The 25,250-nt window shown below is 41.4% G+C and overlaps 1 protein-coding gene across 11 annotated transcripts; it reads right to left on the reverse strand.

Moving 5' to 3' along the window:
• Positions 1-469: 469 nt before the first annotated feature.
• Positions 470-24,704, reverse strand: alpha-Spec (alpha spectrin). Of its 11 annotated transcripts, none has more exons than XM_065481146.1 (26): positions 24,536-24,704; positions 17,884-18,411; positions 16,330-16,878; positions 16,046-16,213; positions 15,641-15,991; positions 14,510-14,767; positions 13,859-14,383; positions 13,294-13,794; positions 12,829-13,239; positions 12,157-12,171; positions 11,416-11,844; positions 10,116-10,397; positions 9,962-10,009; positions 8,547-8,828; positions 7,295-7,737; positions 5,710-6,301; positions 5,258-5,659; positions 4,760-5,015; positions 3,797-4,137; positions 2,888-3,150; positions 2,786-2,809; positions 2,363-2,417; positions 2,196-2,305; positions 1,873-2,141; positions 1,454-1,620; positions 470-966 (listed from the first exon to the last, which is right to left on the reverse strand). In XM_065481146.1, the coding sequence occupies exons 2-26, from the start codon at positions 18,397-18,399 to the stop codon at positions 838-840; spliced, it is 7,386 nt and encodes a 2,461-aa protein (XP_065337218.1). In that variant the 5' UTR covers positions 18,400-18,411; positions 24,536-24,704; the 3' UTR covers positions 470-837. The 11 variants fall into 11 exon arrangements, with proteins under 11 accessions (XP_065337218.1, XP_065337212.1, XP_065337208.1 ...); XM_065481140.1 differs by lacking the exon at positions 24,536-24,704 and adding an exon at positions 20,996-21,156 and having other exon boundaries at positions 4,760-4,964; XM_065481136.1 differs by lacking the exon at positions 24,536-24,704 and adding an exon at positions 20,996-21,156.
• Between the last annotated feature and the right edge of the window lie 546 nt (positions 24,705-25,250).

The following is a 25,250-nucleotide window of genomic DNA, read 5'->3' on the forward strand; positions in this document are numbered from 1 at the left end:
GGATTCTACAAATAATAGAATTAAAAAGCCACTGGTTTCACCAAAAGACCGGAAATTTTAACTCTCAACGTAATTTTCCCAACATTTCTGATGCGAAATGTGACATTTTCAGGGTTAAATTCAGAAAAACTGGCGAACAATACTCGTGACTTTTGATAAATTGTTTCACGTCCCTGTTGCGCAGGACGATTGGCGTGGCTGGAGCGAGACGAGTGGTTGCGTCAACACGCCGGCGGCCACTTGAGCGCCGGAGCACACGGCACGCTTGCATAATTTTCGCCTGGCTGGCTTCACTGGCAGTCTGTCTGGGTCGGGACGGACAAAAACCTGTCTGGCTGGCGTCATTTCCAAGTTTACAACGCGCGCGGCAACAATAAATCCTCGTCTAGTGCATATTTGCAGCCAAAGAAAGACACGGGTCGTTAAGTCACCAAATAATCGGGGTTTATGGCGAATAAAAAGGCAGGGAGCTTCACTTTAAATCCATTTATTGAAGAGTCGCAAACGCAGAGTTAATGTGTGTAAAGGCAGTTCCACCCAAAGCAGCTTTAAATGCAGATAGTTTATTTTTTCCTGTTCCGTTTTATCTACAGGATTATTTGGAGTTTGCAAAGAGGAAAGAAAAACTAGTGCGAAACATCCACGGGCCTGACAACTCTAATCCTACCAGCTAGCGGAATATATTTTTATATTTTTAATCTGGATAAATTAATAAACGTCCTTTCGCCGGCTGCAAATCCTGCGTCGAGCGCCTCCGAAACCAGATTTGACGTCGATCCGAAGGCGCTTTCGACCCGGATTTGAAGACAAAACGGCGAGCAGGGACGCGAAAAATATTTAGTTCTGGAACAGGGTGCGAGTAAACTCAATGTAGTCCAAAGCGCCTGGCGTGGGCCTGTTGGTCTTCGGGTCCTCGAACGGCTTCATGCGCGACACGCAGTAGTCCGCCATCTCCTTTGTGAGGTTCTGCGCACACAAATTACACAGGAAATTAAGAAAAATGGGTTTTAAAATGGGTCTGTTTGGTCTTGCGATTGTAAATATTTTTTTAAAAGGGTTATAAAAATTTATTTTAAGCAAAAATTGATGCAAAATCGATAAATTCGTTGAGGTAATTGAATTTCCCAAATTAAAACTCTTGAATTTCCAACACAAAGGCTTCTAAAAAAATCAATGTTAATTTTTTACTTTCAGGATTTTCAGAAATCAGTGTTTCCACATTTAGTAAATATTTTTTGGAGGTAAATAAGACGTTTAAAATGATTATTATAGAATACTTTTAATTTTAAATCTATAATTTGTTAAAAAAAATAAAAGACGCAATACGCGCAACTTTGGGACTCACAGAGCAACGATTTTTGTTTAATTTCTTTTAAAAAGAACCCTATAACCTTTCTCAGGGAATTGAACTATTTTTTAAGGAGGATTAAGTTGTATAAAAAATTATAATTACCGCGTAGAGTTCCTCCTTGGTGACGTAGGGGCGGTCTCCGGCGGTGATGGCGCGGAAGGCGTTCTCGATTTCTTCCGAGCTCTGCACGTTCTCCGTTTCTTTGCTGATCATGAAGGCCATGTACTCCTGCAAAGACACGAAGCCGTCTCTGTTCGGGTCCACGATGTCTGCAAACACACAAAAAAATCGAATTAAAAATTATTAAAAGAGGAAACTGCATAAAATTTAAATAAAAACATTAATTGAATTTTTCCGTTGTTAAAAAAGCAGAACTTCACGTAAAAACTTCATATTTACAAATAATTTGGCGTTAAAAAATTTCAAGAGCCGGTTATAATTCATTTTCACGTTGAAATTTAATTTACACGCAATTTATAATTAGAAAAAAATGATCCTATACATCAGATTAATTTTTTTACCTAGAATGGCTTCGAACTCGGGGTCGGGTTGTCCTTCCTCGACCATGGGCAGGTCGTAGCCGAGGGCGCGCAAGCAGGACTTGAACTCGTGGTGGTTGAGGCGGCCGCTCTTCTCCTTGTCGAAGTGTTTGAACATCATGGAGAACTCCTTCAGCGCGTCTTCGCTCACGCCCGACTGGTTGCGCGCCTGGATCTGCTGCTCCAGATTGTGCTGCATTCGCATGCCCAACTGGTCCAGCTGGTCCCACTGCTGCGCCAAACCCACCGTGCTGAAATAATTTATGTTTAATAATGCAAATTAATTAATTTAAACAAAAAATTACCTGTGCTCGGTGTAGCGGTTGTCGAGGATGAGATGTTCTTCCAGAATGGCGCCCAAATCTTCAATTTTCTTCAGATCAACCCGTCTGGCTCGAACTTCAGCTGCCTTTTTCTGTTTAATAAACATTTAAAATTAGTTCTGATTAATTTCCCTCGATTAATTCCTCACCTTAGTTGCCTCGAGCTGCGTTTCCAGGTTTCCGGAGCCTTCCATCATTGATGTACTGCGGAAATTATTTAAAATTAGAAACTGTCAACAGGATATAAAATAAAAGTGCATAATATTATTAATAGTTGCGTGTGAATTAGTCGATTAAATTCGTAAAACACCAATAAAAATATTAATTCGCCCCACGGGTGTGATACAAAACATAAAATGTTGTCGTTTAGTCCAAGTTATGATTATTAGCAGTTTTAAAAAATAGACATCACGATGATTTTTTATGCGGTTAGAGACTGAAAGACGCACAGAATTGTTCAACGGTTTGTTTTCAACAATAAAGGCGTCACTTCAGCCCTAAAATTGCGGTTAGAAAACACTCTGGACAAACGGATCAGACTTAGAAAAAAAAGCAAACTGCTTTTTAATCACCCATCCCAGCCAAGAAGTCTCAACCTGCGCAAACATCGGAAAATAATTGATGAGAAACCTGTAGAAATCATTTTTTAGAAATCAATCGAGATAAATACATACCGAGTCTCGGTGAGCCACGAGTGGAAGGCGTTGGCGTGCTTTGCGAACTCCTTGCGCAGCTTGTCGTTCTCCTCCTGCCGCTGAGCCTCCTTGGTCAGCTCCAGGTCGCGTTCCTTGATGATCTTCTGCAGGTTGCGCCAGGTGTCTTCCAAAGCCTCCATCGTGAACCAGGTGTACGGGTTCGGACCGACGTTGAAACTCTTGATCTGCTGGTCCAGAGCGGCCAGAGACTCAAAGTCCGTCTGCGCGGTTGACAGCGATGCCTAGAAAGAGAAAAAATTCCAAATGGAACGTTCAAAACGAGAGAAAATCGAATTTAAATAAAATCTTACATATTTTACATACATTTTTAATGAAAGAATTAGATTGAAAAACATCTGGAATATTTTAGAGGGACGTTTCAAAGTGGAAAATATGTTTTTTCAATCATGTACGACGGCACATAAATATTTTAAATATCTTATGTACTTATGTATACAGAGAATTTCACTTCCAAACCTCAAATTTCAAGTAAAATGAAATTTTAATAATAGTTCTTTGAGAATAAAAATATTTGTCTTGCCCTAAAATGTTGTTAACACATATGTATACCTAAATGTGATTAATTTTACATAAATAAATTACATAAAATATCAAAATGACCCTTTATTAATTAAACTATCCAAGAGCTGATATAAATAAATTTCTTAAGGAGGTCGGGTTTCAATTCTTATTCACCTGTCCTGCAAAGGTTTGTATTACATATTTTACATAATTATGTATGACGAGAATTTTAAGGTAAAACACAATAATTTCCACCATAGACTCGAGACTAACACGCTTACATACATAAAAAATCCTAATTTTCGTTAAAACCGTCCTCACATAAATACATATTAATTATTTACATAAAAAATCATAACTTCGTACCTGGAACTGTGCATGCGCCTCGCGGAGCGCGCGGATTTCCTCGATGGAGTTGCAGCGGACGGGGTCGGTCAAGTCTTCCTCAGCGTTCTCGAACCACGAGTTGAAGGCGGACGCCTTCTTGGCGAACGTCAGGTACAGCTCCTCGATCTGTCGGAACTGCTCCTGCATGCGCAGCAGGCGCTGCTTGCGCGCGTCAGAGTCGCTGAGCAGCTGCTGCCAGCGGGCGATCACGTCGCCGTGACGCTTCTGGATCGCGGCTGACTGCTCGTGGTTGGCGCTCACCAGCTGGTCCTTCAGGGCGGTGATGTTCTGGATGCCCTCGTGCTCGAAAGCGTGCAGACCTTTCAGAGGGATAGATGAAATTGTAATAATACGGTTTTCTTATGTTAGAAGCGTCTGGGATTGACAAAACGTTGAAACATATATTTAAATAAGCTGACCTGAGCAAAGGGTAAGCTCAGAACCAGGATTACGGACACTCTAGGTGTGTAACAATACAAAAATATGGAAATAGAATTAAATATGCAACAAAAACTATAATTACCCTGATATCAGGTTGGTTTACCCTGAGAAATTTCACCTTCTCAAACTAAGAATGAGTGTTGCTAATGATCAGAGGAATAGAATTTAAGCAATTTTAATCATTCCGTAAAGAAATTGACTGTAAGGTCACTCTATCCTGAACTCAGGTCATGTAAACCTGATAATTATTATCTTTGTACAAATTTCTATCTTTATCTGACACATCTAACAGTTTATTAACATTAAAACTCTGAGGTGAAGGTTCCAAAAAGGTAGTTCACCCTGAAATCAGGGTAAACGTACCCTGATATCAGGGTAAACGCACCCTGAAATTTTAAATCTTGCTTAAACTGCAATTGATTAGGTAGAACCATAATTTCGCGTTAAATATTTTTTGGTCTCAGGGTAAGTACCCTGTCAAGACGTCTAAAATTCGCTTACCGGCGTCGAAGGTCTCCTGCTTGGTGAGGAGCGTCTGCACGGTGGAAAGGTCGCGGCCGAACTCCTCGGAGCGGACGTGCGTCTCCTTGTCGGCGATCCACGACTCAACCACGTCGGCCTTCCACATGAACTGCAGGTAGGCCGAGTTGTCCATCAGCTTGGCCTTACGACGCGCGGCAAGGCCAGCCAGGTTCTCGAGCTTGCTCTGCAACGAGCCATGCGCTAATTTAATACTCAGATTTTCTATGTCGAAGGCCTAGAATAATTATCTTATTTAATTCGGGTTTTTTATTAGTGTGACCCAGAACCAGAACTTGTTGATAAAATATTATTTTTAATTTTTTGACGAATTCTTCTTTCAACCTAGGAAAGGGTAACGCATATATTTTTCTAATTAAATTAATTGCTAGTAAATCTCAAGGGATTGGATATTTAAATATTTTTATAAATCTTAAGATATTATTTTAAATTAAAAAAAAATATATATTAAAAATTTACCTGCAAAGTGAGGCATCGCTGCTGGATGGATGGCGAGTGGTGGTTGTTGGCGTCGACGAGCTTGTCGCCGGCGTCGCCGATGTCGGCGCAGCGGCCGCGGTGGGCCGAGAAGTCGGTCTCGAAGGCGTCGTGCTTCTTCAGCAGGCCCTGCACGGCGGCCATCGTGTCGCCGTAGTCGTCGACGCCGAGCAGCTGCTGCTTCTCGCTGATCCAAGCCTCCTCCTCCTCGACTCTGGCCAGGAACTGCTGGTACGTCAGGCTCTCGTCCAGTTTGCGGCCCCGTCCGGCCGCCAGCTGCTTCAGCTCGGCCCACGCCTGTCCCAACAGCTGGAGGCGCTGCTCGATCTCAGGCACGCCCAGGTTGGACACGTCCATCAACTTCTCGCCGGCCTCTTGCACCGACTTTAAACAAACGATTAATTTAAATTATTATAATTATTTTTTAAAATTACCTGGATGGCGGGCTCGTGGCTGGCAAGCTCTGCCTCGAGGCGCTTGTGCTTCTTCTTGAGGTTCTGGACGCCGGTGAGGTCGCGTCCGTAGTCGTCGGACCCGACCAGCAGCTTCTTCTCCTTGATCCACGACTCTTCGTCGGCGATGTCGCGGAAGAACTGGTGCAGCGTGTTGGCCTCGTTGAGCCTGGCCTGGCGGTGGGCGGCCAGGTTCTTGACGCGCTCGTAACGCTCGTTGATGCTCTGGCGGCGCTCCTGGATGCCGGCCGCGTCGAACTGTCCGCTCTCGATCAGCGAGTCGGCCTGCGCGTTCATGTCGGCGACGCGGTCCTCGTGCGCCTGGATGTCCGCCTCCACCAGCTGGTGCTTCTTGGTCAGGTTCTGCACGGAGGCCAGGTCCTTGCCGGCGTCCTCGGTGCTCAGCAGGGACTCCACCTCGCCCAGCCAGAAGTCCAGGTCCTTCACGGCCGCCACGTAGGTCCGCTGTTTGTTCGCTTCCTTCAGCTTCAGCGACTTCTCCGTCGTCTTGTGCGTCAGGTACTCCCACTGGTCCGCGATCGACGCCAGACGCGCCTGCACCGGCTCCTCAGAACTGGAAAAAATCATGATTGGCATCGAAGTGTTAAAAAAATCAGTTGATTTTTTCATTTAGATAACCAAAAGACTAAAATATAAGCGACGGCGCCGGCAAACCGAAAAAAACCTCAGGTCGCGTGACCTGAGGAAGGTCGGGGACAGACAATGGTAAAAAATCGTGGCGGAGTACCGGCAAATATGCTCGAAAGTACTGAAAAAGCATTGAAAACCGGCCTGGGAGCGAATCTCAGGGTGGGGTACCCTGAAAAAGGTCGTTAGGGTATCCCAAGTGAAAGTCCCAACAAATACCTATCCAATGAGGGGTCGTGGTCGACGATCGGACGAACGGCCGAATTTTAACAAAAATAAAACCATTTTCGCCTGTGAACATTCCGCTTTGTGCGAAGCTGAAAACCCGCGAAAATTTATTTTTTTCATTTCTATAGGTGTGAAAAATCTGAAAATCAGTTTTAAGACTGACAGCGGTCTTTTGCGTGCGATAGACATTTCAATTTGGTTTCTTTAAGAAAAAATCGCGAGCCTAAGTCAATAAAAATAAAACTTTTTCGAAAATTTTGCTGAAAAAAATTCGTGAAAATTCGCAAAATGGTCAGATTTCGGAAAACCGCACACGGGCAGACATGCCCCATCAAGGGGCATCGATTGGTGCTGAAGTAGGCATCATCCGGCTCATAGGTCCCCGCCTGGGCCCCAAAATCAAAAGTTTGAAATGTCACAAATCGCGTTTTTTCGACTTTAAAAATTAAAAACTCGACTGATATGGGTCATAGAGTAAAAACTTTAAGTTTATCAGACTTGCCGTGAAATTCTGCGTGTTTTAAGTCATATTGACATCCCCGCAAAAAAATCTGCGCTATTTTAAACTTGTTCATTTTGTTCTTTTTTTTTAATTCTCCTCAAGGTTTTGACTTAAAAACACACCGTTCCGCGTTGCCAAGCGTCGCTTTTGACGATTTTCAAATTATTAAAATAAAAAAACGACTCCTACCCAGCGCACTGTCGGCCCTCGATGAGGTTGTTGCCCATGGCGAGGACAGCTTGGATGCGCTCCGCATTAGCGGCGAGTTCCGCTTCAAAGGCCTGGTGTTTCTGGTGCTTGGACTGGATGTTGGCCGGATCGCGGTAGCTCTCCTCGGTGGCCAGCTGCAGCTTCTCGGCGATCCAGTTCTCGATCTCGTCGGCGTCGCGGCTGAACTGCTGCAGCGTCTGCGACTCGCCGAGGCGCGACCGCTTCTCGATCAGCGCCTCCTTGAGGTGGCGCCACCGGCCGAGCACCTCCTTCCGCTTGGCGTCGATCGCCGGCGCCGCGTAGTGCTCAGCGGCCATCAGCTGCTCGGCCAAGGTCTGCAGCGCCGCGATTTTCTCTTCCTGCGCGCCGATCGCCTTGTCGAAGTCCTCGTGCTTCTTGATCAGCGCCTCAACGTTGTCGCCCTGGGGAGAAAATGAGAATTTTAGAATGAAATTTTGTCCTTGACAGAAGACATTGCTGGCGGAAGCCGAAATGGGTGAAGAAACATAAACAAAAAACACATTTTTTTTAATAAAAAACATTTTTTTCATAAAAAACCTTTTTAATAAAAAACATTGTTTTTTAAATAAAAATCAACGGCTAGATAGTTTTTCTTTAAAATAGCATCAAATGTTCTTCATTCGATATCTGTCCGAGATGGCTAAGCGGTATTACCAGGAAAACTTCGGGTCATGGTGTAAGAATTTTTTTAAGATTTTCAGTTTTTCCAAAATTTGGAACTTTAAAAAATCGCAGTAATTCGAAAAATGGTCGGATTTGGGAAAACTATTCTTAGGAGGACGTGCCTCACCGAGGAGCATCGACTGGTGCTACAATATTGGGCCTCCGGCCCACAGGGCCCCGACTGGGCCCCAAAAACAAAAATTCTGTAATGTCCAAATCAAGTGTTTTCACATTTAAAAATTTATAACTCGGCTCCTATGAGTTTTACAGCCAAAAACAAATGTTTATTGGGCTTGTGGTACAATTCCCAATTCCACATCGAAAGGACCCAGAAGCGGCCCCCTTGCGCCCCCTCTGGCCCAAAAGACACCAAAATATTGGCAAAAAGACCCTTTTTCTTGTTTTTTTTTTATTTTTTAAATTCAACTATAAGCCGAAGGGTGATTTTGACTTCATAACACTTCATTTGACACCAAAAAGCGTCAACTGTCTGGATTTTGCCATTACAAAATATATTTTTTTAAATAAAAACATAAATAATTCCTACCTTTGAATCGACTTCTTCAGCGGCGAGGAAGGCCTCTCGGGAGGACATCCAGTTCTCGGCCTGCTCGCAGTCGCGGTAGTAGAGCTGCAGTTCGAGGCATTGGTCCAGCTGCATGCGGCGTGCGATCCACGCCTTCTCCAGCTCCTGGCGCGCCTCGGCCATCGACTCGAGTTTCTCCTGGATCTCGACCGACGCGTAGTGGCCAGACTGCAGAAGCTGCCCGCCGAACAGCTCAAACGCCTGGAACGTGCCGGCGCGAGCGTCGATCTCCGTGCGGTGCTCCTGAGGGTGAATGAAAAAGGTTAGAAGATGCTTGTTTGGACTGCAGGTTGCGCCTAGCCGCCGGAGTTTGCTCATGACATTGTGTTATTACATACAGTTAACGGAAAAATTAATTTTTCCTGGGAATTCCTTAAAGTGCAGGAGACAATATAATACAGTTTAATTTACTTGCGCTGAGTTATAAAATTTTAAAAACCTTTTTCGGTATAATTGATTTTGTTAAAGAGTTTTAAAACAAAAGGTTTACGAAATGTATAAGTTGCGGTAATGAACGATTTGATTTAAGTAAAGGCTGTGAGAAACTTTTAATTTTAAAATTTATTTGAAAAACAAAAACTAGAAGAGAAATTATGCATATAAAATGCACGTATTTGCTAAGTTTTCATTTCAAAAAGAATATTAAACAAGTTCCAGAAAAATATTTTTCACCAATTAAAATAAAATTTACAAAATTCAATAATTTTTATTTGGGTGAAAATTTCCATGATTTTATGAAAATGTTGCAAAAAACAATTTTTTAACATTTCCCTCACATAACAATTATTTTCCAATGTGCTTTTAATTCGAGACTTTCCTGTCCTGTGATTTTTAACTCCACAATGAGCATTTCACGGCAGCTAGGAAGTGTTAATGAACTCGTTTGGTGAGGAACAACACACGAAAATGTTGGCGAATTAGTGAGACAACGGATGAATTAATTACGAGTCAAATTTTAAAAAACAGGGTGACGAAAAACTCTGTGAAAATCGTAATATTACTAGGGAAAGAAAAAAATTCACCTAGTCCTAACTATTCAATGATAAAAAGTGGGAATTCACGACAAACAGGCTCGTTACGAGGTGGATAAACTGTTAAGTGGATTAAGACAAGAAATTACTTTAAAAAAATCATTGAAGTTAATACGTGACCAACAAAAGAGCAGGCTGATCGTCGCTGAAATTCGATATTTTCCGTTTAATTTTTTTAAACCACCGTTTGTTTATGATTTTTCAGGTTTAATCCTGAGATTCAGTGCAAAACATTATTTTAGCGATGATCAAGCCGGCAGGGCGTTCGATTAGTGCGCCACAACGGGTAATTAATAAATTAGTTAATTAATTTGTTTTCAACCACGACACGTGTCCTGCTGATACCTGGTAATAGGGCACACCGTATCGCGCATCGATTTCTGACCGGTAATTCTAAAACAACAAGAGAGCTGCCTGTGAATCGGCTCTGATCTCCTTTTTTTTTGTCAATTAAAGAAACTGTTAACGGGGCTCTCATTTGTCAGGGGTTGCCGTGTACCTGGTGGCGCTCGAGGAGGGCCTCGGCGCTGGTGACGTCGCGGCCGAGCTCGTCGTTGGCCACCAAGCCCATCATCGAGTTGATCCAGCTCATGAGGTCGCGGTAGTCGGAGAGGAAGCGCTGCAGGTCGTAAGAGTCGAGCAGCTTCTCCTTGCGGCTGTTGGCCTTGGCCGTCAGCTGCTGCCACGTCTCGTTGATCTCCAGCTGCTTCGCGTACGTCTGGTCGGCAGTGTCCGAGTGCGAGTGCATCAGACGCGTCGCTGTCTCGTCCAACTGACGAATCTATAAACGGAAATTAAAGATTAAATATAAATATTCAGGGTTTTAAAGGAAAACTTGGGTTTTTATTAATTGTTAATTTGAAAAAATTATTTAACCAAAATATCAATTCTGAAAATTGATTTAAAAAAATTAATTCTAACGTTTTTGGACGATAAAAACAGCTCCTTGCTCATTCCACCCCTTTTTCTAAAAAAAACGATATTTTTTACATGGTTCTAATTCATAAATACAATATAGCCAAATTTAAATCTTAAGTAACGCAATTTTTCTCTTTAAGGGATGATTAATGAGCTTATTGTTTCTTGAATTTATCTTTTAATTTTACCCAAAAACTAGAAAAATAAATGCTCCCACTTTGAAATAGCGTCCTACAAAATATTAGGGGTTGTTTTATGGGGAAGATTTGGGGTTAAAATATCTAAAGGTTCAAAAACATTAGTCCAGACTTCTGACACTCTGGTCAAATGGGGAAAAACAGCTTCAATACTGTTAAAAATTGACAAAAATAGGATTTTTTTTCCAAAGGGTGGTTCCATGGGGAGTAATTAGGGTGGAAAAATGAGATTAACAAAATAAATTTGATTTAGGGGGTTGTTTAGGGGCAGACGTAACAACTAAGTGTTCCCAAATATTTCATTTCAAAAATAAGAAACATTTCACCAAAAAATTCAAATAACAAGAAATTCCAAAATATACAAGGGTGGTTTTCAAAGGGTTGTTCTCGTACGGGGGATAAAATATACACAAAAAATATTCCCTTTATTAAAATATGTCAAAAATCGAGAATTAGAATTAAGAATAAATTTTTTTCCTAAGAAAACTATTTGAATTTCATCGTTTCTTAAGGAAAAAGGGGGTGGAAAAGGCGAAATGGGGTGGATTTCAACTTGACAATAACAAACCACTATTATATCCAGATTTTGGAACAACTTTCCGTAAATTTAAACTCAATTTAAAGAAAAAAAAATGCAAAAAATCCATTTTTTAACTAAAAACTAATAATTTTCTGCCCATGTACCTTGTCTCCAAGGGCAGCGAGGTCCCTTTCGAGTCCCTCATGCTTGCGCTGGAGCGTCTGCACGGAGCGGAGGTCCTTGCCGAGGTCATCGTTATTCAAAGCCTCGTCCTTCTCGACAATCCAGTCCTTGGTCTCATCAACATCGCGGTGGAAACGCTGCACCTCGTGCGCCGAGCCGAGCTGCTCGGCGCGCTCGGTGGTCAGCTGCTGCAGCGAAGTCCACTTCTCGTTCAGGTCCTGGATCTGCGTCTGGATCTTGAGGGCCGCCTCCGTCTGGCCCAGGCTCATCAGCTGCACCGCGATCTCGTTCATCTCGGCCAGACGAACCTCGTTCGCCTTCAAATCGGCCTGGAAGTCGTCGAACTTCTTCTGCAGCACCTCCACCTGCTCCAGGTCCTCGCCCACGTCTTGCACTTGCGCGTAGTTTTCCTGTGCGATTGTTTTACAAATTATACTTTCTATCTGAGGGACTTGTTCAAAGTTTGACTTCAAATCAATCTGAAAAAATAATAAAAAAAAAACAAAATAATATATAAAAAAACAATGAAAAAATTGGACTAATTTCCATCTATTGGCCATTTTAATTTAAATGGTTTACAAAAATTAACGGATAAACTGTAAATTAAGAAATTAATTGCTTACAACAAGGACCTTGCGATGGAAATTATTCAGTTTCTTTAAAAAATAAATAAATAAAATCCAGAAAAATTAGATTTTTTAAATTTTCAGTGCGTAATGTACCTGTGCGTGCTTCTCCTGTTGTCAGATGTTAGAGCCATCACATGAAAGAATGGAAAATGTACAAAAACCCTGATTAGTGTCAATTATTGGTAATTCCTGTGCGTAGAGAACATGCAAGATTAGCAAACGCTCAACCCTTTCATCCTAAATTTACACATAAACAGACGTCCTGGATTTGAAATATTACCTTATTTTACAATTCTCTTTTTAAAAACTTGGACACTGAGAGACAGAAAAAGACGTAATTCTAGATAGTTCAATTTTTTTTAAAGAATAGATTTTATTTAATTTTGGCTATAAATTAATTTATTAATCTCCCTGATTGTGAGACCTCAAACTACGAAATTAACAACTGTTCTGTTTTCTGTCTTTTAATTTTAAAATAGATCACATATTTATAAAAAAGTAAAGCTTAAATTACTATTTATTTTAAAAATCACAAAGGTTTAATGCTTAAAATTTCAATTATCGATTTGTAAGTACTTAACTAAAAATATTAATTAAATCGCTGATTTCTGCTATTTAATCGCCCTTTTTCCAAAGATTTCCCAGGGTTGATTAGTTATAATTAATGTTGCAATTTTTCCTCCTGCTAAAATCTACTCATCCACTCAATCCAGTCACCACCAAAATTGATAACTTCCGCAATATTAAAAAAAACATCTCCATTACCTTGTCCTTGATCCAGGAGGCGAGCTCAGCGGCCTCGCGGACGAGGACGTAGGCCTTGACGGTCTCGTTGAGCTTATTCTGGCGCTCCTTGGCCAGGGAAAGCAGATTCGAGTACTGCGTCTCGATCTGGTGCTGCCTGGCGGCGATGGAGCTGCTGTCTGCCAGATTCTGCTGGGACGCAGTCAGGCCGGCGTCCATCTTCTTGACGTAGGCGGCCGGCACGAAGCCCTGCCGGTCGTTCACCTCGACCTTCCACCAGTCCTTGTTGTTCGAGTTGAGGAGGGCCAGCACGTCGCCCTTCTTCATCGACACCTCGCGCGGCGACTTCTCGGCGTAGTCGTACAGAGCGATCACGCACTCTTTGCCCGTCACGTCCACCACTGGCGTCTCCTGCTGGCGGCAAGCTTGGGCCTACAAAAGGTAACTCAGTGATTTCAAGATATAAATTAATAAATCAAGTCCCACCTGCTCTTTCAGAGCCGTGATGGTGTTTCCGAACGCTTCAAGGTCCGAAACCAAAGCCTCGTGCTTCTTGAGCAGGGCCTCTGCGGAGTCCTCGTCCTTTCCGTAATCCATATTGACCACGAGCGGCTCCTTCTCCTTGATCCAGCTCTCGGCCTCGTTGGCGTCGGCGAAGTACTGGTGCGCCTGCATCGAGTCCTCGAGGTCCTGGCGGCGCTGCTGCGCCTTCTCCTTCAACTGGGTCCAGTGCTCGTTGAGCTGGCCCACCCTCTGGCGGATGTCGTCCGAGGCGAAGTGGCCCTCGTCCACCATGGCCTGTCCGGCCAGGCACACGGCGGAAATGCGTCCGTCGTGGTTGCCGATCTCGGCCAGCACGGCTTGGTGCTTCTTCTGCAAATTCTGCACGCCGATCAGGTCGCGGCCGCGGTTGGTCGAAGCCGCCACTGGCTCCTTCTCGCGGATCCACGCTTCCTCGTCCTCCACGTCGCGGAACAACTGCTGAACCTGAAAATCGAAAAATGGAAAGTCAGAAAAATTCATTTAATTGAACAGAAAAAAAATTACAAACCTGGAGGGAATCAGAAAGTCGCTGCTTTCGGATGGCCATGGGGCGTTGGAGGCCAACGTACCGGTCGCTGAGGGCGGTCTGCTTGGCGCGAATGTTGTCCGCATCGAAATGTCCCCTCTCAACGAACGTCGCAGCCGCCGCATTGACGCCCTCGACCCGCTCGTGGTGAGCAGCGACGTCAGCCTCGAGCAACGCGTGCTTCTTCTGCAAGTTCTGCACGCTGGTCAGGTCCTTGCCGTAATCCTCGCTCATCAGCTGGCCCTCGATCTCGGACAGCCACAGTTCGACGTCCTCCACCGTCCGGTTGAACTGCTGCTGCTGCGCTGCCTCCTGCAGCTTCGACCCCTTCTTGTCGGTCGCGGCCACCAGGGTTTCCCACAAGCCGACGATGTCGTCAGTGCGCGCCTGAACTCGCTCGGCCGCGTAGTGCTGCGCCTCGATCAGCTCCGAGCCGGTCGACGTGATCTCCTCCATGCGAGACTTGTTGGCGTTCAGCTCCTGCTCGAAATTCTGATGCTTTTGGACCTGCAAAGCGATTTTTTTTACTTACAAATCCAAGAATAATGGAAATAATTATTTTACTATCATGAAGTTAATTTATTTCCTTTTTTAACTGCTATATTAGAACAGTCTTTAGCGGATTTTTCATACCTTGCCGTTCAGGTTGGTCGGATCCAGGTAGTTATCATCAGTGGCGAACTTGATCTTCTCGTTGATCCAGCCCTTGGTCTCGTCGCAGTCGCGTTCGAACTGCTGCAGACGGTACGAGTCGTCGAGCAAGGCACGTCGGCTGCTCGACTTCTCCAGCAGCGCCGAGCGCCTTTCCAGGAGCAGGGCGCGCCTCTGGGCCACGTCGTCGGCCGCGTAGTGCTGGCCTTCGATCAGCTTCGTGGCAAACTCATCCAGGGCCTGAAAATAAATATAAAACATTTAAACCTTTGCAGATAAGAAAAAGTTGTGACAATATATCTAAAACAAAAATATAATCGACGGCAAAAAACCGCAAAAAGGGAACTATCTCAGGTCACGTGACCTGAGGAGGGTCGGTGGCAGGCAAGAGTGAAAAATCGTGGCAAAGTATCGCCAAAAGTGCTAGAAATTACTTAAAAAGCGTTAAAAACCGGCATCTCAGGTCGGGGTACCCTGAAAAAGGTCGTTTGGGTACCGCAGGTCAAAGCCCTTTCCGAGACCTGTCCGTTGAGGGGTCGTGGTCGATGATCGGACAAACGGCCGAATTTTAAGAAAAATAAAAGCATTTTCGCTCAAAGTCAATAAAACCGAAAAAATTAATTTTAATTTTTCTATGGGAGCGAAAAATCTGAAAATCGGTTTCCAGACCGCTGTTGAACCTGAGCATGCGATGGAGTTGGTAAGAACCTTTAAGGTTCCTCCATTTGGAAAAAATCTCGAATTTTCGATTTCCCACGTTATCCTTAAGGAGCAATTCCAAAATCACGGTTTTCAAACTTCAAAATTTATCTCCTAATAGGATTTTGATCAAATCGGCTCCTATTTGGTCTCAAAATGTTCCCAGATAAATTTCGCGTCGTTTAAACGTATGGTGTGCCGGGTTTTTTGACCAAATCGCGAAATATGGCGACCGAAAGGCATAAATTGTCGTAAAAACCGAAAATTTCGACTGAAAAAAACTGATTCAATGATTCTGATCAAATTTGCGCGTCATTATTCATTGTGAATTATATTCTAAATCTGCAAAAACAATTATAACTATTTTTAATAAAATAAAAAAATCTCAATTTCAAAATTTAACACCAAAATTACCTTAATTTTTTCTTCCTGGGCCGCAAGGGATTTTTCAAAGTCCTCATGCTTCTTGATGAGAGCTTCAACCGAGTCGAGCGAGTCTCCGAGGTCCTCGTTGGCGAGGAAGGCCTCCTGTTTGGCCATCCAAGTATCAGCCTGCTCGGTGTCGCGGTAGAACAGCTGCAGGTCCATGCACTGCTCGTAGAGGATGCGTCGCTCCTCCCACAGAGACAACAGGGAGGTCTTGTCGTTGGCCAGTCCGACCAGCTTTTCCTGCACCTCCTCGGCAGCGTAGTGCTCCTGCTGCAGGATCATCTGTCCTGCTTCGGCGGTCGAGCGGAAGCTGTCTTCGCGAGCGTCGATCTCGCCCTGAAATTATTAAAATTAAATTTAAAATTGTCGAGGAATAATCCGGATTCCGACCTTGTGCTCCTGGTGGCGTTCAAGCAGGGCCTCAGCCCCGGGCACGTCCTTTGCCAGCTCGTCGGCGGCGATGATGGCCTTCATGTCGTTGATCCACGAGGAAAGGTCGCGGAAGTCCGCCAGGAAGCGGTGCAAGTAGTACGACTCCTCCAGTTTCGTACGTCTTTCCTAAAATCAAGAAAATTGAATAAAAAACCGGCTTAAAAATCTGTAATTTTCTTTGCGTCCAAATTTAAATTAAAACCAGAATTTTAAAATTTAATTTAATTTAATTAAACTCATACCTTGGCCTTGGCGGTGAGGCTGGTCCAGTAGGCGATAATCTCCGCCTTCTTGGACTGGATCTGCTCCGAGTGGTCGGCGTGGATGTCGCAGAGGCGGCCGGCCTCTGCTCCCAGGGTGCTGACCTTGTCCTCCAGGGCAGCCAGGTCGCGTTCGACGCCCTCGTGCTTGCGCTGCAGCGTCTGCACGCTGGCGAGGTCGCGGCCGTACTCGTCCGAAGACAGCACGACGTCCTTCTCCGAGATCCAGGCGACCGTCTCGTCGGCGTCGCGGTTGAACCGCTGGATTTCGTGCGCGCCGAACAGTTTCTCCTGACGCAGCAAGGCGAGCTGCTTGAGCCGCTGCCACGCCTCGTTCAGCTCCTCGCGTCGCCGCTGCACCGTCTCAGCGTCAGGGTGGCCCTCGGCAACCAGACGCTCCGCCTGCTCGTTCACTTCGGTCACGCGGTACTCCTGCGACGCCATGTCCTTCTGGAACTCGTCGAACTTGCGCTGCAGCACCTCCACGTGCTCCAGATCGTGACCAAACTCATCTGTCGTCACGAATGTCTCCTGAGAAAATACGAAAGCAAATTAATAATTTTTTTGTTTATTTTTTTAATTTAAATTAAAATGTAACTAATTTTCTAAACAGAAAATTAGGTCAAATTTGGAGCTCAAATAAATGTCTTCGGAAATTCTAGAGCTTCTGGAAAACGTTGAAATTGTGAATTTAAATTAAATAAAAATAGACAAACACCAGCATTGAAAGCAAATTACGGCCGCCATTTTAAGCAGTTTAATATTTTATTAACATTTTTGTTCGAGAAATTAAGCGGTAAAAATTGGAATACTCAAACATCTTTCAATTTAACCGTAAATTTTTATTTTTCTAGGTCCTTTAGATTAATTTTATTTTTTAAAAATTAGTACAGCTGATAGCAATAAATTTTTAATGTTTTTTCTCATTTCTACATACTTAAAACGAGTATTTTTAGTGGCTATTTTTTCTTGAAAAAAAGGTAAATAAAAAATTAACTAAGGTTATTTTGCTTTTTTGCGCATGTGTGCCAACAAAATGGCTTCCAATAGCAACCAATCAAACGCTCAAGACTTAAATTGCGGTTTTTCAAGTGGAAAATAATTAAAATATTAAAAAATTCATCAAAAACCAGCAATATAAAATATATTTGAATTTAAAATATTTTCAAAAATTATGAGCAAGTCTAATAGACACTCACAGCCGCCATTTTAAAGCAGTTTAAAATAATTTTAATCGTTTAATTAAAGTTTTTGTAAAGAACAACGGTATAAAATCGCCAGTCTTCCAAATAAACTGTTTATTTAAATTTTTCTGGGCCCTTCATATTAATACAAATTTTATAAAATATTTTGTTCCGCTGAAAACAACAAATTTTTGATGTTTTGCTGATTTTCCAATTAAAACAAACTATTCTTTTGCACCATTTAATATTAAAACTCCATATTTTGGCAAGAAAATCGAATAGAATTAAATAAATTCCAAACTTCCATTGACAGGCCACTTAAAATAAAAAAAAAATAAATAAAATAATTTACCTTGTCGCTGATCCAGAACATGACCTCATCGCACTGTCTCAAGAACTGAACGAGGACGAGGGACTGCTGCAGTTTGAGCCCCTTGTCTGCGAGCCGGGAGAGCAGTTTCTCCCAGAGCTTGTGCAGCTCGTCGAGGCGCCGGCGGATCATTTCGGAGGCGAAATGTCCCTGGTTGATCATCTCCTGGCCGGCGTTGTCCAGCATCACGATGGCGTTCGAGTGGGCGGCGACCTCGGCCTCGAAGGCCTGGTGCTTCTGGATCTTGGCCTGCAGATTGGACGAGTCTTTGTAGCTCTCGTCGCTGGCTGCCTGCAGTTTCTCGTAAATCCAGCCCTCGAGCTCGTCGGCGTCGCGCTTGAAGTACTGGTAGCGCCGCGAGTCCTCCAACTTTTCGCGTTTGACGCGAGCGCCGGCCTTGAACTGTCCATACCGGCCGAGCACCTGCTCACGCCGATCCTGGATGTCCTCGGCCGTCTCCAGGATCTTCACGTCTTTTGGCGCCGACACCGGATCCATGGCGTCGTCCACCTGACGGACAAAAGAAAAGAAATATTTGTTTAAATTGAATTTTTAAGGGACTTAACAAAGGACAAAAATTCACCAATTTTTGAGCTGTCGGCTTTTGTTTGATGGATTATAAAGTAAGAAAATCAAATATTTTTTCTTCGTAATTTATTTCATTTCAAAATAGGACAAAAATTAACCAGGGTTGCATTTGTTTACCACCCGGTTTTTTTCACCACATGTTTTTACCACTCAATTTTACCAAATTCTTGCGCAAGAAACGCAAGAAATTAATTTATTCCATTTTTACCCTGTGAAAATCTAAAATTTGCTGTTGCAGATTTTTTCGCTGCCTCAATTTCTCCAAAACTTTCTCTCTGACAATTTTTCAAGTCAAGGTCATGAGCAAATTATCAGAAAATACGGTTTTTAACACTGCACTGATTTGTTTTTAAAAATGCGGGTTTATTGCAACCCTGAAATTAACAGCATTTTGAATTTTTGACTATAGAAAATGCAGAAATCGGTCTGTTTAATTTTTTGCTTGTAAATAATCATTAAAATCGAGCCATTCATCTAAAAAAGGGCAACAATCGAATCAAGACCGAGCAACAATTTCAAATATCGTCAAAACATTTAAACGTTTTCCCCTTTGGCGAAATAAATAATGATTTCCAATAACTCGCCCCTTGACTAGCCGATTTTCTCAGAAATTTAAAAGGCAACTTGGACAACTTTAGGAATAAAAGATTTTTAGAGATAAATAATTTCATTTAGGCCTTGTCTGGCTTTGCGAGAGCAATTATTTCTTTTTTATCATTTAATTACGAATATATTAAGGAGTATTGTTACCATTCATTGTTTAGACTCGCATCGTTGATTGAAAATTGTATTTAAAACAAAACAAAAAGTTTAAAATAACTATTTTTTACTTAAATCCTTGCAAAATAATTTAAATAAATATTTTTGCTAAGCCTTGCTTCTGACGCGATTGCAGAAATTCTTCATTCACAAACTGCCTACCTTTTACGGCCAGCATTTTATGTTTTATTTCCTAATTTGTTTTTAAATCTCCAGACGAGATGCTTACATTTTATGTATGGAATGATGCATGGTAAAAAAGCTGGGAATTTAAAAATGGCGTTTCTTTTAAGTTGTCAGTTTCTGAACAAAAACCAACTAAATTTGAACGAAAATGTATGCTTTAAAATCTAGATTTATCTCCTCTCAAACGGTTTTTGCTACGGTAAAATTGCAATTTTACTAAACGTTTTTCTCGGTGCTCTGGAGGGTTTGATGAACTTCAAAAACAAATGTTTTGGAAAATTCTAGTAAAGAAATTTACAAAAATGCATATTACTTGGTTTAATATTTATTCAAAAGAATATTAATCGATCCCAAAAAGTAAGAATAAATTAATTTCTGAAAAATGTCATCTAGAAATTAATTTTAAAAAAAAATATGACTGTATAGAAATCTAAGGAAAAGGATAGCAGTGAAAATTCTTGTACAACTGAAAAAATTAAACGCAATTTGAGAACAGTTTTACAGTTTAAGATTGAAAAATTGTGCACAAAATTTACAAGATGACTTCTTTAAAAAAAAAACACGCTAAATTTCAAAACACCAAATCTCAAATTTTAATTTTTTTCGCATTAGACACCTTTTTCTCGCTGTGTTGCGGACGTGACGCAACCACTACCGAGTCATTTTAATCCAAAATACTTAACAAACACACGTTCGTTCTGAGAGCTAGCTGTGGGGGACTTGAGTATGCGGTCATTAACTATTCTCTATCAGCACAGCAGCACAGCCTTCGTTATCTATCTCGCTGAAGGTAAATACGACGATAGTGCTTTCAATGTCCAACGGTGATTTTTAGTTCAAATAATTTTTGGAATATCTGGAACAGCTGTGATTTAATACGAGAAAAATGGTGATTGAACTGGGGCATTTGGCAACCCTAAGTGCGTGACTCTCAGAATTACGACATTGCCTGGGAATGCACTAAAAATTATCCGCCATTTTGGCGTGTGGCACGATTGTTGAGACGGGATAATCAGCAATGACATTATTCCGAAAATGGTAAATCAACAAGAAAAAATTAAATCAGGATTTTTTTTATTTGACGGTGATTTTTTTTAGCAAATTTTAATTTTTGCTCGTCCTTTTTTCCAATTTACACGCCAAACAGGACAAAGTTTATAAATTTCATTTAATATTAAATATTATTTGAAGGAAAAAAATTATAAATAAATCAGATAGAATCCAAAATTTATATTTTGTGTGAATTTGATTAAAAAAATCTCAACCTTCCCTTTTTCTGGTAATAAATAATTTCAAAATAAATTTAAATTCCAGATTTCAGACCATCAGCAGACAAAGCGGTGACCCCATTGTTGCCGCCTGCCAACAATCGACGGATAAATGGCCCCTGAGTAATTTCCTACTCAAAATCCCCATAATTCCGTCTTTAAGGCGGGTGGCAACCCTCTTGCCTCTCGGTCGTTGGGCAAACACCGTTTCCTTGGCCAATTTTATCGCCTTTCCGCTCGCCCGAAAGGTCGGGCTGCGGCTAAAATCAATAGCGGCGCACACGCCCCCCTACCTGCGCCTCCGGGGGCTCGGGAACCCCGTCTTCGGGGTCGTCGAGGGCCTCTTCCTCCGGCTCGTCCTCCTCGACCATCGGCTTGAGCTCGGAACGCTTCTCGGACGGCTCTACGGCCGTCGTCTCCTCTTCTTGCGAATTCATTTCGGTTGACGGAGAGCGCGACTGGCCCGCCGGTCAAGTCGGCTCGATACTGGAGCGACGCCCGACGGCACCGAGCCACTCGCGCGGCACCAGCAGGCGGCGCAGCGCACGCACACCGGCCGCCGCCCCGCCGCAATGCGCCCGACTCCGCTTCCAGCACAAACCAACACCGCCTTCAATCAGGCGCGTAACCACGTACGCAGTGTGTTTCACGACTTAATTATTGTCACCACACAATTGGAAAATAGTCAGCTAGGTGAACAACTTAATTAAATTTATTTTATTTTTCAAAATGATAAAAAATTTCCCAACCCACAGAAAAAAATGTCGGCTAATTTGACTGAAATTAAGTTTCCTTCAACTAAAAATTATTTAAAGTAAGTAGAAACCGGTTTCACCTGAAATATCATGATTTTAAAAGCAGCATTAATTAAAAATTTCAAATCCCTTTTAAATTAAATAATGACCTTTTTAAATAGAGCCCATTTTATGCCTTAAAATTCAAATAATTTAAAAAATGTCAATTTACGCCTGGCAAAAATTACTTTTTTTCATCCGGTTTTAACAGGCTGGTCAAAATCGCAAACACTGCAGAAAAATAAAATTTAAATTCGATTATCTTGGCTTCCAGGAGTGCAAATAATGAGGCAAACTCTAGGCCATTTGAAAGCTTATTTAGTGGAAAATTTTAATCAAGTTCATGGTTCAAAGATCAAGGTCACTAAAATTGGTCCAGATTAATAAAATTCGCAGCCAGATTTTTGACACACCACAATTTTTTAGTTGTGATGAAAATAATGCAAAACGTTTCCAATTTTAAAATATGTACGAACACATTCGTTTATTTTGTTTTGAGATCCAGATAAACCACAAATTAATTTTGGATTTTTTAATAATTTTAAAAGACTGCCTGTATTTGTGATAGTTATTTATAATTTATCCTTAGAGGAGGATTTTGAACTTTTGCCGAAATATTCGTTGTTTTCTGTTTCTTCCTCAACAAAGCCTTAAAAAAGCCTAGACCTCGGCATAGCAAAAACCAGGATTTAACCGATTTTTGTATATATAAGTCACGATCTCATCCGGAAACATTCTAATTGTTCGAGATAGACGAAATTTTCAAATTTTTAACATTAATTTGTGCATTGTCAATGAAAAGTTATTGTCTTTATTAACAGTCAAGATTAAAAGCCCTAGAGAAATTAAAATATTTTCATGCAACAGCTGAATACTTTCCTGATATCGTAGAATATATGTATTAAAAATTATAAATAGATCAAATTTAATTGCAAATATCAAAATAATTAAATTAAAATTACTCCAGATAAAAAAATAAATTTTGCAGTTGATTTGCCATTGCAAAAATCCGTCATTTAGTCGATTCTTTAAGTCAAAATTAGTCAGTTCCTACTGAAAAATAAAATCTTTCTGAGATAAAAAGGTGAAATTTTCTGTTTTTGGTGCACTTAAAAATTATTGCATTGCGCGAAAAGTAAAAAGTCTTGAGTTTTTAAAAATTATTCCCATCTCCTGGGCTTTGTTTTGTAAATTTTTGTTTAGTAAAAATCCCGAACTGTGAATAAAATAACTCTTTGTAATGGTTTTAAATGATAAAATAGCTGGTGTTTGAAGCACAATTTGTGCACATTGCCTACCAAATGGTTTTTTTGAAGAGCTTTGACTTTTTAAACACAAGATCGATATATAACATAATTTTTTCAGCTCATTTCTTTCAGGAAAAATTAAAAAAATTAATCCATTGCAATGAATTTGATAAATTGATATTCCTTTTGAGCTAAAATACTGATTATTTATCGTTTTTAAATTTTCAGAATTTTTCTTTCTAGCAGGAAAAAGATTTTTAAGCAAATTGGAGGACACGCGGACTCGTTTGTCGTTCAAATATCTTAATCTGTTGATTTTTCTACAATTTGCTTTTATTTTAGATGAACTAAAAAATTATTAAAAACTTTTAAAAATAAAAAAAATTAAATTAGACCCCCAAAAATCCTTCTGTTCCTCACGGGAAGTCAAAACATGTCGAAGAGTGTGCGATTTTAACATTTATGACGCTTAGAACTCAAGATTTGGCGATGAAAATATTTGCAAAAATCGAAAACCGTGTTTTTTTTAATTTCTAGTTAGAATTTTTATACAAAAAAGCGAATGAGACAGTTGAATTTAACAAATTTTACCAAGAACTAGCATTTTAACAATAACACGTAGATGAGTTTATTTAGAAAATTCCCAAAATTGTCCCGTAAAACCAGAGTACGAATTTTAACAAATTTTTATTTGCGTTTATTAGCCAAAAAAAAATTATCGTTCACATCTGATTGAAGCCTGGCAGAGAGAATTTCAGCCGTCTGACAGCTTAGATTGCGTGATCGTCTTTTAATAAACGTCCAAAGTAGAATTCGACAGTCATTAAAAGTGGCAAAAACGTCCAGTTAGCAGCAATCCTCGCAATATAATTATTTTAAATTTAGTTCGAAAGCCGTCCGTAACGCAGCCAAGGCTAGAGGTCATATTTATTTTCAGCTCTCTGACTGTGAGCAGCAGTGAAATCGTGATTAGCGGCGACTTGCAGCGGCATGACGTCACCGCCGAATGCGAATCCGCGGCCGAACCAATTGAAGCGAACAGCGTCCACGCACAAACTTCCGGTCTAGCCCCAACATGGAGCTGTTATTCTCTGTTTCGCTTCGAATTTTGGTCATGGAATTTTATCTTTAAATAAATTTTAAAAGGGACGAGTTGTTGAGGTTTAAAGGCGCACGCCCCGGCGCCGCTCGGCTTTAGGGCACCAGGCGCCGGCGCCAACCCTGCGCCTTCAAAACAACAATAAAAGCGAGGCTACATGTGCTCGTCGCACGTGCCCAATAATCGAATTGAATTGCTCACGAAAACAGCAGATAAAGAAAGTAATGAAGTCGTTATTTAATCTCGCCGATGAAACGACGAGAAATGGGCGTGGCGTATCGCGGATCACGTCACTTTTGCCACTCAATAAATCGCTACGCCCTTTCTCCAAAGCCAGAATTATATTTATTAATTTAATCCAAATTTAGTGTTTATTAAATAAATCTCAGCTGTAGGTTTAGAAATTTAAATTATATTCACAACATTCCACTCGCTGCGGTCTGGTGCTCTTGTTTGGTTTCGCTCGGGAATGCGGATTATTAAGTTAAAACGCGGCGTTTCCGGCCAGCTTTGTTTTGTCTCGGTGAAGAAGTTCCTCCAACCGTCTGCCAGGAGTTTAGGCAGCGGAAGGCGAGGAAAGCGGTGCTAAATATAGCCGAAAACTCGTCTTCTCGAACCCCCTGGGTGTGGCAGATAACGCCGGGCCCGTTTTGAGTGAAAATGAGCGGAAAGTCAGTGCGAAACGCGGCTCACCTGTTACAGCGTGTTCTTATTGAAAGGTTGCCTTCCTCCTGGTCCCGCTTTTTCAGCTGCTTCACTGGAAAACTGGGATAATAGCTCCGCAAACAACTCGCACAATCTCTATTAATTGCGGGTGACGTCAAATCTGAGCTATGTGTTGGTTCTCCGTCCGTTCATGACGCGGCGCTGCCAACCTGACGGTACTGAAACCCCTGCTGCCAACGTGATTTAATTAATTGGATTATTCGCGTTAATTAACAAAAAATAATCTCTTAGTCGATTTTTCGAGCCAAATTAGTCAGTTTTTCCTACCGAAACTTCTTTTCGGGATAAAAAATGTGAAATTTGCGGTTTTAAAAATTATTGCATGGCGAAAAATTAAATATTATTCCCATTTGATTTCGCAAATTATTTTTTTTTAAATAATCGAACTGAATAAGGATTGAGAACTTTTTAATTAATTATAGTTAGCACTTTAATCTTGCTCTTGCGATAATTTTGACAATAAATGGGAAAATTAAGCTTTTAATTTTGAACCTTTCAGAATTTGATATATTTGTTCTTTCTTTTATTTATTGCTGGCCGTGAGCGTGAGAGAGGAGAATGCCTTTTTTCAACTGGTATTGATAATGTAAATTTAATAAAACTGTAAATTTAATGATAAATTTAAAAAAGTGGAAATTGGCAATTTTTTATTTATTTTTTGTTTTTCATTATTTATTATAAT

The sequence above is a fragment of the Cloeon dipterum genome, chromosome 2 (assembly GCF_949628265.1).
Source record: "Cloeon dipterum chromosome 2, ieCloDipt1.1, whole genome shotgun sequence".
Classification (NCBI taxonomy): Eukaryota; Metazoa; Arthropoda; class Insecta; order Ephemeroptera; family Baetidae; genus Cloeon; species Cloeon dipterum.